The 14,525-nt window shown below is 35.7% G+C and overlaps 1 protein-coding gene across 14 annotated transcripts in view; it reads left to right on the top strand.

Moving 5' to 3' along the window:
* Ric1 (RIC1 homolog, RAB6A GEF complex partner 1) overlaps positions 1-14,525 on the top strand; it is a 117,733-nt gene that overhangs the window by 62,856 nt on the left and 40,352 nt on the right. For all 14 annotated transcript variants that reach the window (XR_005091482.1, XR_005091484.1, XR_005091485.1 and 11 more), the window contains 7 exons: positions 421-565; positions 1,533-1,581; positions 5,117-5,269; positions 7,628-7,831; positions 12,440-12,478; positions 12,770-12,880; positions 14,108-14,197. Coding sequence is in view for 4 of the 14 variants with exons in the window: in XM_028894578.2 (XP_028750411.1) it covers positions 421-565; positions 1,533-1,581; positions 5,117-5,269; positions 7,628-7,831; positions 12,440-12,478; positions 12,770-12,880; positions 14,108-14,197 (791 nt within the window). In the remaining 10 variants the exon portion in view is untranslated. The remainder of the gene's footprint in view (positions 1-420; positions 566-1,532; positions 1,582-5,116; positions 5,270-7,627; positions 7,832-12,439; positions 12,479-12,769; positions 12,881-14,107; positions 14,198-14,525) is intronic.

Genomic DNA, 14,525 nt, shown 5'->3' on the forward strand with positions numbered 1-14,525 from the left:
ATAGTTGTTTCAGTGTGAAAAATCATATAGGTTATTACTTGATGTACTGCAAAAATAGATATATGCTCCCAACATTCATTTTTATCATGCTCACTATGTAAAAGACTTAACTGTATTTTTCTCTAAGAAGAATGTTTCTGCACCCTTATCCCCACTTTATAGAAGCCGACAGCTTTGAAGTTTATTACATAGTGGTAGTTATTTAAGCTAATCATGGCAAAACTAGCCTTCACTTCATACAATTCACCTGCATCCTGAGGTTGTTCACATTGGATCAGGGAAACCCTCCATGAACAGGACTTAGCTTAGAATTCAAGTAGTCTGTGCCATTCTACTTGTTCGGATTTGAACACAGAACTTGTAAAAAGTACTGAATATTTCTGAGCAATTTCTTTAACCCTTCTCACTATCTTTCCACAGACATTTGGAACAAAACAGGAGCTGTTAAATTGATTAGATGGTCTCCTGACAATAGTGCTGTAATAGTAACCTGGGAATATGGAGGTCTTTCTCTATGGAGTGTGTTTGGAGCCCAGCTGATTTGTACACTTGGAGGAGACTTTGCGTGAGTGAACAAAGAGAAAATCACCTTAAAAAAAATTTTAGTAGCATATAAAACAGTAGAGCTTAATGAGTACATTTTCCTATGTACGCATCAATGCACTTCGCCCATATTTTCCCTTCTTTTCACCAAGTACTTCCTCTTCCTTTATGCAGTATTATCTGTGTATTTAAATCTAGAGTGTATACATGATAGCAACATGCAGTATTGTGTCTATATCCCCCAGTCCCCACTGCCCTCTCTTATTTCCCCATCTCTTCTTCCTTTCAGGACCACTATTCCACCCTCATAGGTCCCTCTCACTGTCATGTCCTAGATTTAGATTCTGCATATGAGAGAAAAATGGGAAAAATCTATCTGTCTGAGTTTGGTATATTTCACTTAACACAATCTCTAGTTCATCCATTCTTTCTTTATTCTTATACCAAAACATTTTGTGAAATTTAGATTTAATTTGTTGAGAATATGTTGATTCTCCAAACATTCACCCTCCTAAAACTGACAGTTGGTTCAATAAAAATGACTTACTGGTCCCAAACACTAGGGAAAATACACTTCTTTTTTTTTTTTTTTTTTTTTTTTTTTTTTTTTTTGAGCTCAGTTAAGTATACGACCTCATGTTAAGATTTAAGGCTGACTGCTGGACTTGGTAGCACACACCTTTAATCCCAGCATTCAGGGATGCAGAATCAGGGGGTCTCTATGAGTTTAAGGCCACCCTGGGCTACATAGTAAGACCCTGTCTCAAAAACAATACTATAAAATACAAAACCAGAAGTGAAAGTGACTATTCTTTAAAGTAGAAATATGTAATAATGCATAAGTGTTTCATTTTCATAAACTATTATGTATTTCTGTTTTAAAGGGGCAAAGTCAATTTGATTCTATTTATTTTTTAAGCTGAAGCTAAGTGATATGTGTATTGTGTGTAATTGGAAGATGATCAAGTTAAGTTTCTGTTCTATTTCAGTTATAGGTCTGATGGTACCAAAAAAGATCCCCTTAAGATCAATTCTATGGTAAGTACTTTTTACTTAAAAACAGGTGTAACCTAGTCTTTAGGATTAGTGTAATCTAGTCTTTAGGATTAGAAGTCAAAAACAAAAATATTAAGGAAAGGAAAACCTAATTGATCTTTGAAGTATTGTTATATGGAATTGAGTGGGACTTTTGAGGCCTTTCTTCCAGAAAACAAGGACTTGGTTGTCAGGCCCATATTAGGCCTAAACCTTGGTGCCATGTTGCTGTACTTAAATCATTTCAATGGAAAGTGTCTTAGTGATTGGAACTTCTAGTGCAGTTTGGAGTTCTTCCATTTGAAAAATGTGATATTTGCATGGGATTGTTTGAATCTTGTTTTCTAGTCCCTCCCCATCACCACCCTCATAGTCTGAAGGTAGATTTTTCTCTTGATAAAGGAACAAAAAAGGTGAACATCTTGTTTGTAAATAGGTATCTAGTAACTAGTGGTAAACTTGAAATGGTAGAATTCTTTAAATCCTAATCTAGATAGCCTTAAGAAAATGTATCTTAATTACTTTTGAACCTGTATTCACCTTGTTTTTTTCAAATATCTTAAGTTATATTTTCTTTTTCAGAGCTGCTTCTTATTTGGGGCTACTTTTTTTTTTTTTAATTGAGGCGTAATTCATAAAAGGGTATATTGTTTTGATGAGACTTTTTACAACTGTGGCTGGATGTCTTTCTTTAGTCTTCCAAGAAGGGCCATTTTACTTTTTTAGAGTTACTTTTTAAAGTCATGAGGTCAACAACTTGGACTACTATGCATGTAAGTGCTAATGCAAATTAAAGCCCAAGTTGACCTCCAGCAGCAGTTCATTCTATGTTGACAGTGAGAGAACACTTTGCCTGTTAGGATACTGTTACTCGTGGACTGAAATGCTGAAGAAACCCCTCCCCCTATTTTGTTCTTTTGCAAAAATCAAGGTATATTCTAGGGTTTCCTGGTTGACCTCAACAGATAAACTGAGATGATAGTCTTAGTTTAGAAATGATCTGAATGTAGATTTACAGTCTACGTGTACAGCTGGCTAAGTGAGATCGCTTTCACAGTTCTGCATGTATCCCATCGGCTCCCCATTAGTCACTGAACTCTTAAAACTGGTATTGTAACATTATTACAATGTTTTGCGCCAATTTTATAAACTTTACAGTACAATATGTGTTCCTTTTCTGAGGCAAACCAAAGGTATATTTCTCAAGGTTCTGCTGCTATCAGCAGTGTTGATGGAGGATTTTTTATACATTCGTAATAGATAGAAATAAACCAGAAAAAAAGAAGAAAAAAAAGTGGTGGAGGAAAAGGTGAACACTGCAAGAATACTCAAAAGGGCTGAGAGTTGCAAACGCCAAGATTGGCTTTGCATAGTAAATGGAATAGAACAGCTCTGAACTATAGCTTACTTTTCCTGGTTTGGTCTGACAGAATGATTGAATGCTTTTGTACAAAAATCAGAGCCTTAAAAACAAGGATTTGGTGAGATTGTAAAATGGTGTGCCACTTTGGCAAAACAGTCTGGTGGTTGGTCAAAATGCAAAACATTGTTACTCTGTTACTCAACAATTCTACCCTTAGGAATATAACCTCAAACTACTGAAAATGTGCACCTATGAAACATGTACATGAAGGTTTACAGCAGTGTAAAAAAGTTAAAACAACTCAAATAGCTATCAAATACTGGAGAGAAATAAAATGTGGCTTATTCATACAATAGAATATTATTAAGACATAAAAATGAATGAGAAACTGACAGATTAAATGACTTTGGTGAACCTTCATAATTTCATTTGTAGATCTTTCCATTTCTAATTTATAAATACATTTGGGGTTATAAATTATAAATGTACTGCCTCCTGTCAACATTGTATACTTCTATTTGATGATTTCTGTGTCAAATATTATATGGAAATGTTTCCAAGTATTTTCTGTATTAACTGTGAATGAATAGAACAAAATAAATTGCCTGTGATTAAAAAAAAAAAAAAAAAAAAACAGGTGTAACCTATAAAATGCACGTTTTTTTTCCATTTTCCTCACATTGATTTCATAACATCAGAAAGCATTTTTATCTCAGCAGATATTTTCCCCCCAATATAGTTGATTTTTGGTGAAGTTTTCTTGGTGTGTGTAAGATGGAGTTTGCCAGGTGGTGGCAGCGCACGCCTTTAATCCCAGCACTTGGCAAGCAGAGGCAGGTGGATCTCTATGAGTTCGAGGCCAGTCTGGTCTACAGAGCCAGTTCTAGAACAGCCAAGGCTACACAAAGAAATCCTGTCTTGAAACATGCTCCCTACCCCCAAAAAAGATGGGGTTTCTTGCTGTGTAACCAACATTTGGCCTCAAACTATATAGGCCATGCTAGCCTTGACCTAACAATCTTCTTGCCCTTGCCTTTGGAGTGACTTTGTCTTGAAAAATAAGGTAGAATGACATCATCTGGCTAACACACCCCTTCAGGTACCTCATATATAGACACACAAATGTAAATTTTCAGTATAATAATATTTCTGAAACTACTAGCCAGTGCCTTCGAATGGCATCAAGTATTATTATCAGAAGTTTACTAGGTTGGTATTTCAGCCACAAACTAAGGATCCAAGCATTTATTTAGCTCCAGGTTCAGAGACCTTGTCTCAAAGGAGTAAAGAAAAAGCAATAGGACAGGCTGTCAAAGCCCTCCTCTTGCTTCTGTGTGCACCTGTGCACACGCTGTGCACACACAGGACACATACACAGAGGAAATCAACATTTTGCAGCGGTCTGAACCTCACTCACCATTTTCTTGGATTACAAATTAGTAATTACTATCTTGAAAAATACTATGATGGAATCTTGTTACAGAATATTAATTCTGATTGGGCTTGAAGAAATACATTTAAATCTTCTCACTGTACACTTCACAACTGAAGAAACCTCTATCTAGAGAAACCAGATAAGCCAAAACTTTTTGTTACACTGTTTTTGTCGTATACAAAGCTGTATTGGTTGTAGATCCTTCTTCCCTGAGCCTCTAGTCATACGCTGAGTTGTCTTCTGTAAGAAATTTCTTTGTACTTGAGAAGCAGGTAAATTAAATTGGAATCCTACGGAAGGATTATTAGAAGTGGAACCCTGAAATTGAAGCTGAGAACATTATTTAGTGTTTTACCATTCTAAGTAGAGGGCAATGATGATGATTTCCTCTGGAAATAGATAAGGTGTACTAGATGTCTAAGAATCATGGGTTGTAGTTTTCTTATAATTATTTTGTGTGTCTATGCATGGTGTCTGTATTTGTGGACATGCTACCGCATGGATGTCAGAGGACAACTTTATGGAGTTAGTTCTCTCCACTATAACATGGATTCCGGGGGTCCACTCAGGTTCTCATGCTCCCACACCACATGCCTTGACTCTCTGATCCACCTTTCTAGCCCTGGATGTGACTGATCCTTGTCGCTGGTATTTGTCATGGTTTCCCTGTTTTCAATATTTAACTGAAGTTATAAAGGAGATAAAAATAACTTTTTGTTACCTTCTCTTATTTCTTCAAGAGCTGGGGTGCAGAAGGCTATCACTTATGGGTAATCAGCGGACTTGGTCCTCAACACACTGAAATTGAGTCTGACCTCAGGAGTATAGATAAAGAGCCCAGCCTTTTGCTGTTTCAGTTTATCAAGAGTGTGCTCACTGTAAACCCTTGTATGGTAAGTAATTAAAACTGTGGGGTTTTGTTTGTTTTGTTTTGTTTTAATGCCTCTTAGCAGAATTTTAGAACCTTTTCTATGACCCACAGATTTGAATATATTCCTAAATTAAGTGTACCTTCGTTGTATATATTCTGTGATTCATGTACTTCTATAAAATTTATTCCAAAATCTTATTTCTGAACATGTTTTGGATTTTTTTTTGTTTTATTCTTTAAAAAAAAAATACCACAAGCAGTCTGAAAGAAGCAGTTTTTACATGTAAGCTAACTTGAATAATTTAGTCTTAATCTGAATAAGGATTACCAAAGTGTGTTGCATTTAGATACTACTTAGAAATATTACTAGAGGCTCCACAGGATTTAAAACAAAACAAAACAAAACAAAAAAACCATTCTAGGTGGTTGGGGGGATGGCTTAGTTGGTAAAGTGTTTGCTTCACTCACATGCATGAGGACCGGAGTTTGATCTCCCACCCCCATCGTCAAGATTGAGCATGACAGTGTGCACCTATAATCTCCGCTCTAGGAAGGTGGAAACCGGAGTCAGCAAGCTCCAGGTTCAGTGATGGACCCTGTCTCAAAACATAAGGTGGAGAGCAATTGAGGAAGATCTTTACTTGACTTGACACACATACACACAGAATAAAAATTCTGAGGCTAGGTATAATAGCACACACTTGTAATCCCAGTGCGTAGGAACCTGAAACAAGAGGATCACAGGGACAAAAACAAAACAAGACAAGACAAAAAATTCGGTCTTCATGAAAGAAAGGCTTTAAACCAAAGAGCATATTAGGACTCCAGAACTTGAGTTGTGATCACATCTGGCACAAAAATGTTGCTGTGATGTAAAAAGCAGTGTTCCTTTTACTCAGTCAGCTGTAAAATTTTTTTTTTTTTTTTTTTTTTTTTTTGGCTTTTCGAGACAGGGTTTCTCTGTGTAGCTTTGCGCCTTTCCTGGGACTCACTTGGTAGCCCAGGCTGGCCTCGAACTCACAGAGATCCACCTGGCTCTGCCTCCCGAGTGCTGGGATTAAAGGTGCGCCACCACCGCCCGGCTTCAGCTGTAAATTTTAATAAACTCTTTGAAGAAAATGTCTAAGAACCTGCTTTGGAAAACATTGCCCATAATTACAATAGAAATATTTTGTAATATTTGTGACAAATATTACAGAATGCAATATAAATGCAACATGATCTTCCCATGTTTACTTCTCTGAATTAATATATATTATATGATTATGTATTTTAATATGCTACAGTTTTATGCTATGAGTACATATCTCAGTACCTATTATCAATAGCTTTTTAAAAGATATTTGATGTAACCAGTTATTTAAAATTTACAACACATTAAAAATTAATATGAAAATAACCCAGATCTCAGAACTCTATACTATAGTTGAAAATTAAGGATTCCCAGAAAAACAAGAATAGAATATATTTCTTGCCCACCCTGCCTCCAGATCATTTTAAAGCATCCCTCTGCGGCTGATTGGATGGCTCAGTGAATGGGACTGGATTCTGAATCCCCAAAACTTACATAAAATCCAGGTGGGCATGGCAGCCTGTCTGTAATCCCAGCAGGAAGGAGGTAGGGATAGGGATTCCAGAGCAAGCAAGCTAGTCTAGTCAGAGTAACATGCTCCAGGTTCACCAAGAGACCTTGCTTCAGTATATAGGTGGAAAAGAGTTATTGAGGAAGAGACCTCAAGTCAACTTTGGTTCAACACATGCACACATGAAAACACATACATACATGTACATCTATCTCTCTCTCTCTCTCTCTCTCTCTCTCTCTCTCTCTCTCTCTCTCTCTCTCTCTCTCTCACAAAACAAATAAAGCACCCTTGATTTTCTTTTGGACTAAATGGGAAGGAATAGGATACCACTGTCTGATTTTGAATATAAGAAATTTTCCAACCTTGAGAACACTGGCCCTCTAATTAAAAACCAGGGCACAATTAACTAAAAACAGGAGCTGTTACATTTGTCTGAATATCCATTGAAATTTGCATGGTCAACTGTAAACAATGTGTACTTACATGTAGTTTTTCAGGTGGAGTTCTCATAGCACGAACATTTAGCAATTCTACCAAAAGGTACTGTTCAAACATTTGTAAACTTGGGCATTAGCAAAACACACTCTATGAAAACCTCATTTACAATAGAAATCACTAAACTATTGACTCTTTTCTAAATATAATTACGTAGATTCTGTCATCTGGAGAAAAATCAATGTTGAGATATGGTACACATTCAATAATAAAACTAAAACAGCATGTTACTTAATTGTCCCTACTTAGTGCTGAGTATTTTTATTTGTTTTCCCTTCTGCCCTTCTTTCTCTTTCTAGAGTAACCAAGAACAGGTGTTGCTTCAGGGAGAAGATCGCTTATACTTGAACTGTGGAGAAGCCTCACAAACCCAGAATCCGAAGAGTTCTTTGGCACGAACTGATCATATGCCAAATCGGGAAAAGAGCCCATTTGCAGATGGAGGTCTGGAGTCTCAGGGGTTAAGCACTTTACTTGGACATCGGCATTGGCATGTTGTACAGGTCAGTGTTCATTTCCTGACCACTAGTGACTCATTCATTGGTAATGTATCACTTGGAATCAGCTTTTAATTATTTCATGGCTGTATTATCTCTCAATGCTTTGTTATGTTTTTTCCTTGCCCTTTTTTTCCCCCTTTGATACAGAATATATCCTCACCATTAATAGTGTCGAGAACTAGAAGTTTACTTCTTTTCCCCTCAGTAAAAATAATTGTTTTACTTTGAGCCTCTGTTTTGCTTCCTCTAGCTCTGTGGATTTGCATAGCCTGAAGTATATTCATTGCATGGAGAGTAGTGATTTGACCAGTGCCCAGTCCGGCTGACTTTCTAATTTTGGTGGTTAATCACTTAACAGTAGACCCAAATTGCAAACCTCTGAACACTTGAGAAACTTGGTGTTTATAATTTCATTACTATTTAATGTTTTTCCAAATTATGGTTTCATCCTGATACCATATTTAAATTAGATTCTTTTAGCAATTTTGACAGATTGATATTTGATATGGATTAATTCTGAATTTTGATACCATTTAAGATTAATTTGGTGTAGTGAGTTAATTGAAATGTCTTGAAAGAAATTTGTATGCATAGTTTCAAAATCTTAAACATTTTCTTTCTCCTTTTGCTACTAAAGTAGATCAGAGCCTTTTCTTGGATTAGTTTCCTTTAGTCAGTTTCTTCATATTCTTTTTCCTTTTCTTTCCTTTTAAGATAGGATCTTGCTGTTTAGCTGGTCTGGAATTCACAATTCTCTTGTCTCGGCCTCCCGAATGCTGGGACCATGCATATACACTACCACACTAGCTTCTTTTCATCAGTTTCTATGTCCATAATTCTTTGCCTTCTCTGCTTTTATCTTACTAGTTTACTTCAGCTCTCATGTTATTTTCAGTTGGTTTTGAATGAAGATAATGAAAGACAGAAAAATGGTCATTCTATGAAGGGTTAAAGGAGGAATAGCTCCTACATTGACTTATAGTATGCACTAAAAGAAAATGTATTTAACATACATTAATAAACTCATGGAATCAAGCAATGTACATACCATTTTATAATTAGTAACATTTTTTTAAAATATAAAACTGCATCAGCTACTTCCTTGACTAAAATTTTCCACTGCTCCCTTCTCTCCTATAGCCATTTCTCTGCTATTTTCATTTCCCCATACTTTGAACTATTCATTCTACACTGACCTAGCATCAATGCCAGTTCTGCCTAGCCAGGTCTGTGTTACCAGAGAGCCAAGTAGAGCAGAGGATCAAAGAAGGTAGGTCTGGAACTAAAAAATCCATCAGGCAATAACAAAATTGAATTTCCTTCCAGCTCAAAAATTCAGTGATTCTTAGCAGTCCGTGAAGCCTTCCACTAACCAAGCACATGGCACTGACTTTAGGACTTCGGGTCGCAGCAGGACTGCTTGTCCTCTGATAGCTAACTGCGCTCATTTCCACAGATGAGCTTTCTAAGTGTGGATTGACCTAGTCTTTTCATTTCCTTATCCGTCTCTGTTCTTTTAGGTTCAAATAAAGATAAAATGTTTTTGGTAAAATAGTTGTTAGATGATTAATTTATTTACCATAAGGTAAACAAGTGGTTCACAAAAAAGTAAGGTAAAAATGCCAAAACTTTATTCTGCTTTGGAGACCTCACAAACCCTAATGAGAAAAAAATACTTTAAAATCTCATAAAATGCCACAGTTGTGCTCCCAAGACATTTAAATTTTAATGGAATTTCAGTTTCAAATTTCATGGAATTTTTAGAGCTGGAAGGATCTTAGAGGTCATGTAGCCCAACTGGATCTATACATGAGGAAACAGGCGCTCAGAAAGTTACTATGACTCATCCAGCATCACACAAAGGGGTACTGGCCAACCTAGCCTTAAAACAGTCCACATCACAGTAAAAAGTCCAGCATACTTTAAAAATCCAGGTACTGAATGTTGAATCATATCATTGCTGTTGACCTTGTACTGAAATTTATAATTTGCCCTTGTGGCCATTTTTTTTTTTTTTTTTTTTTTTTTTTAGCATTGCTCTGCTCTTCGCTAACACTGGAGCCTGGCAATTGGGTGCAGAGTGACAGTGATCTTTCTGGGTAGTGTTTATTAGTGCTAAAGCTTTGCCTAGTCATGTTGACTGCTTGGAGAAATGAGGGGTGTGCTTTCATTCCCCTTCCCACTTATCCTCTCTTGTGGGATAAGACCACATTCTCCATTAAAGTCAATTTGTTTGTGTGATTTCTGTTTTGTGTGCTTACTAGATAATTTAGAGTTCATCTAATAAGCTCCAGCAAATTCTGTGCTTTCTGCTCATCATCTGGAATACTGAACTATTTTTTTGTTTGTTTGTTGAAGCCTTCTGTTTTATACAACTTAACTTCTAGATTAGAAGATTTTGTTAGTTAATGTCTCTAGCCAAACCAAATGCATACACGCTGTTAGAAGCAAAGTTAGCAGCTGGCAGTATAGACTATGTATTTTTTTTTTAATTTAGTTTTCTTAGTTGCAAATTTAGAAAGTACTGTTCATTGGTTTCTAAAAGGTCTTTATTATTTTAATGTTCTAAGGATACTGATTGTATACTTAACCTGTCTCTAACTATTTTGAAAGATTATCTGTCACAAACGTAAGGGGTAAATATCAGGCACTTCGTTGGGGGAGTATCAGTAGTGAATTTTAAAGGCTATTTTGCTTATAAGTGATTTGCTCGCTTTCCCCTGGTTTTATCAGGTATGGAAGATGTGGTATTTGGCAAAGATCTAATCCCATCTTTTAGTCTTACTAGTTAGACAAAACTAGTCTAGGCTGGAGAGTTTATCAGGAACAAAGAAGGAAAACAGTTTCCATTGAAGAGAGGCTATAAGAACAGTGAGAGTCCGCTCTGTACCTTAGCACTGTCTCCCAGTGATGTGGCATGACTCCTGTGCCCTGACTTTATGTCTCAGGTTTATTTATTAGCTGCCTCTTTCTTTCCACTATTTCTAACACAACATTGAGTATATAGGACAAAGTTCAGATGACACATAACTCAGAAAAGGTGATGCTGGGAAAAATATATATACTTTGTTCTGGTAATAAAATATTCTGACAAAATTAAAAACCCATTAATTTTAAATTATATTTGGGTTTTGAAGATACATCATTTATAATTTGTAGTATGTCATAGACTTTTGAAGGTTAAAAAAATAGCTTTTTTTCTGTAGAGATATACATTAGAGTGTGATAATTTGATAAGCTTTTACTGAGCCTTTGTGTTGGAATCACTTTTGAAGTGACATGCTAGCTCACATATCACATTTCATAGGAATTAATCAAACATCAAAGTTTGCAGATTATATTTTTGGTTGTGAGCCTAGCCTTTAATGGCTGAGCCATCTCTCCAGCCCAAGTTTGCAGATTGTAGTGTTCTTTGATTTTTATTTATTTTACCCAGTGTCATTGATAATGGGCTGCTTGCTCTGGTACACCTGTTACATTCTTTTTTGAATAATTGAAAGCTATTAATTTAGATCTGTTTTTAAGTTGACTTACTGGATAACTGCTTTCTAACCCTTTATGAGTTAACTTTATCAAGAGTGATACAAGTGCTTTGGGTATATTGCTTTTACTTGATTCTCTTTTATCTTTACATAATTTTGTTGGATTTGATTATACTTTATGTGGCTTTCTGATTTGGATTTGTCTTTCAATATGTATCTGGTTTTCTTGAGTCAAATTAAAATAAATTTGAATAAATTGAAGCTTTTCTTATTTTAGGAACAGAAGACTCTTCCATTGTTCTGTTTTTCTGTTAATTCATACTCCACTTCCTCCAACTGCTCACAAAAGCCAGTTAGTAGACTAGGAGAGACAAAAGAGTCTGTAGAGCTAAATCTTACTTCACATTAGTAACTTACAGAATTTTGTCTAAGTTTGAAAGTTTCATACCAGTGATACAATGACACCACGAACAAAGGTGTACACTAGATATCATGGGAAACTGTGCTTACCATTGATGCCTCAGAAGGAGACTTAATATCTGTACTATATAAGGGTTCTTGTGGATCAATCAAGTTGAACAGCCTAATAGAAAGCATAAGCATATCCATACAGGTTTGTAGTGGCATCTCAAGGAGTAGGATAAAAAACAATCCAGTTTCTATTCTCAAGCAACAGAATTTTTGTTTGTACTTACATTGATTGATTTTATATGCATTGCTTTTTTAATCATAACAGTATAAAAGTATTAAAGATTTCCATTAAAAACCAGAACTCTTGCTGAAGCTATCATTTGTTTGGGGGTGGTCTGTGTCAGCAGACAGACTGTAGTCTGCAGTTTGGGGCTGCCATCACACATGCCTCTTTGTCAGTTTGTATTGAGTTTAATATTAGAAACAAGCAATGCTTTGGTGGAGGGAGGAAGTGTGGTGTCTAAACCTTGAAATGATAAGATAGAACATGTGAAATATTGGTTCATAAACAAAGGCTCAATTCCAAGGGCTCTGCTTCTAAAGCCACTACTTAGCACCTTAAACATGCAGGAAGCTGAATCTTATGCTTGCTAAGTTAATGTTGTAAGTTGAAGTATATTTCCTAAGTCTCACCAAACTGATATGTTATTTCCTATAGATTTCCAGCACCTATCTAGAAAGCAATTGGCCTATACGGGTGAGTTGTTATTTTGTTGGTGTTGTAGTAGTCATTCTGGGAGTTGAGCCCTTGTGGATTTATAAGAGTGAAATTTTAATGCTTGATCTGTTGTGTATTGCTAGTGGATTGCCTCTACACTTTTGTCAAATATAGCTATCAATATCTGAAATTTTAATTTAGCATTTTATATTTAAATCACTTAGCAAACATTTATGAGTAGTCTCTTCGCCTTCTATTTTATTAAGTACTTTGTACCTAATAAAGTGTATATATTTGTAGGAAAGAAGTTTTAATTTTTTTTTTTAACAGTTTTCAGCTATTGATAATCTTGGACAGAATATCGCTGTTGCTGGCAAGTTTGGGTTTGCACATTACTCTTTACTCACCAAGAAATGGAAACTTTTTGGAAACATTACTCAGGTTAGTGTTTTTTGTTTGTTTGTTTTTGTTCTTTAAACAAAAATACATTTCAAGATACAAAACATTAAAAAAAAAAAAAAGAGGCTGGAGATGTAGCTCACCTGTAAAGCACTTGCTATATTCATGGGTTCTGGGAGGAACAGAGAAGTGGGGAGAGAGACTTGACATTTGATAATTGCCAATAAGTCAGTTTTGATAAAAACACTTCATAATTTGATTAAAGATCTTGAATTGAGATAGTTGGCTTTTTATGTTTTGTTAAGATCATTTACAAATGCTGGGAGATGACGCAGCCATTTGTGGTTTCTGTACAAGCAAGGAGACCTCAGTTCAAATCCCCAGAGAGGCCATTTAGATGCTGGGCGGAATTTGCAAGTCACCTGTAATGCCATCCTTGGGAGGTAGAGCTGGGGGATCCCTGGAACAAGCAGCCTGGAGAAACTAGCCATATTAGTAGCCAGCTTTGGCTTTCGTTGAGAGATGCTACCTCAAAGAATAGAAGAGCCATCAAAGAGTATTCCAGATATCAAATCCTGGTCTATATGCACCCCCTACACACACATCTATACACCCACATATATGTATATACATAACATTTGACAGGCACATAGACATGAAAAGAAGAAAAAAACGATTAGTAGCAATAATTGTTTAACCTAGAGTTTAATATTATCTGTAAGATTGAGTTATCAGATGTGGTCAGACTAAATGTCTACAAAGTTAGAAATCATTCTGTGTGGGATATGTGCATTTGTGTAGCAGGGAGGGAGATGGAGGGTCAAAGGGTGAGAGAATTAGATATTGTGAAAAGAAATGAGGAAAACTAAAGTAGGTGTCTTTTGTGTACCAGGCACTTTAAAAATACTTTTTTGTTCTTAGAAACCCAGTTAGGACACTAATACTACCATTTGTTAAAGGATTGGGATTCAGGTACTCATCTGAGGAAGAAGAAAGCCAGAATGTAAAGCAGGTTGTTTTAGATGTAGGATTATTTATGCTGCTATCTGGTATTGAGATATTTTGAATGACACAGGCATTTCTTTATAGGAATATTTATTTTTTTAAAGATAGGATATGGTACATTATTAATAAAGACCCTGAAAAAATAATTTAGGCAAGAGAGAATGAATCAGAAAAAAATCTGAGCTTTCTAAGAGTGTTTTGTTACTTTATTGAAATTTTGGGTAACATAATGAAGGTAAATACATCTTAAAATTTTCTTTTAAGGAGCAAAATATGATTGTGACCGGTGGCTTGGCCTGGTGGAATGACTTTATGGTGCTTGCATGTTATAACTTGAGTGACCGTCAAGAAGAGGTAACTTCTTTTTTCCCTCAGAAATAATAGATTTTTAATTTTGGAGCTAAGCAGAATTTAATTTTAGGTAGACAATAACCCATTAAAAACTGAACAACATAGTATTCTGATAATTTAGCATATTTTAGTAATAGAGTTACTATTTTAGGTTATTTGTGTTGTTTTTAAGGTGTCAATTTGAATTTGTAAGATGACCTTTTATATCATAATACCCAAAAGGTTGAGACAGGAGGATTATGAGTTCGGGTCTATTGTGAGCTAAATATTGACCCTGTCTCAAAAAGTAAATAAACCTTAAAAGTATAATCTTTTAGCTAGTAGGTAATCT

The sequence above is a fragment of the Peromyscus leucopus genome, chromosome 1 (assembly GCF_004664715.2).
Source record: "Peromyscus leucopus breed LL Stock chromosome 1, UCI_PerLeu_2.1, whole genome shotgun sequence".
Classification (NCBI taxonomy): domain Eukaryota; kingdom Metazoa; phylum Chordata; class Mammalia; order Rodentia; family Cricetidae; genus Peromyscus; species Peromyscus leucopus.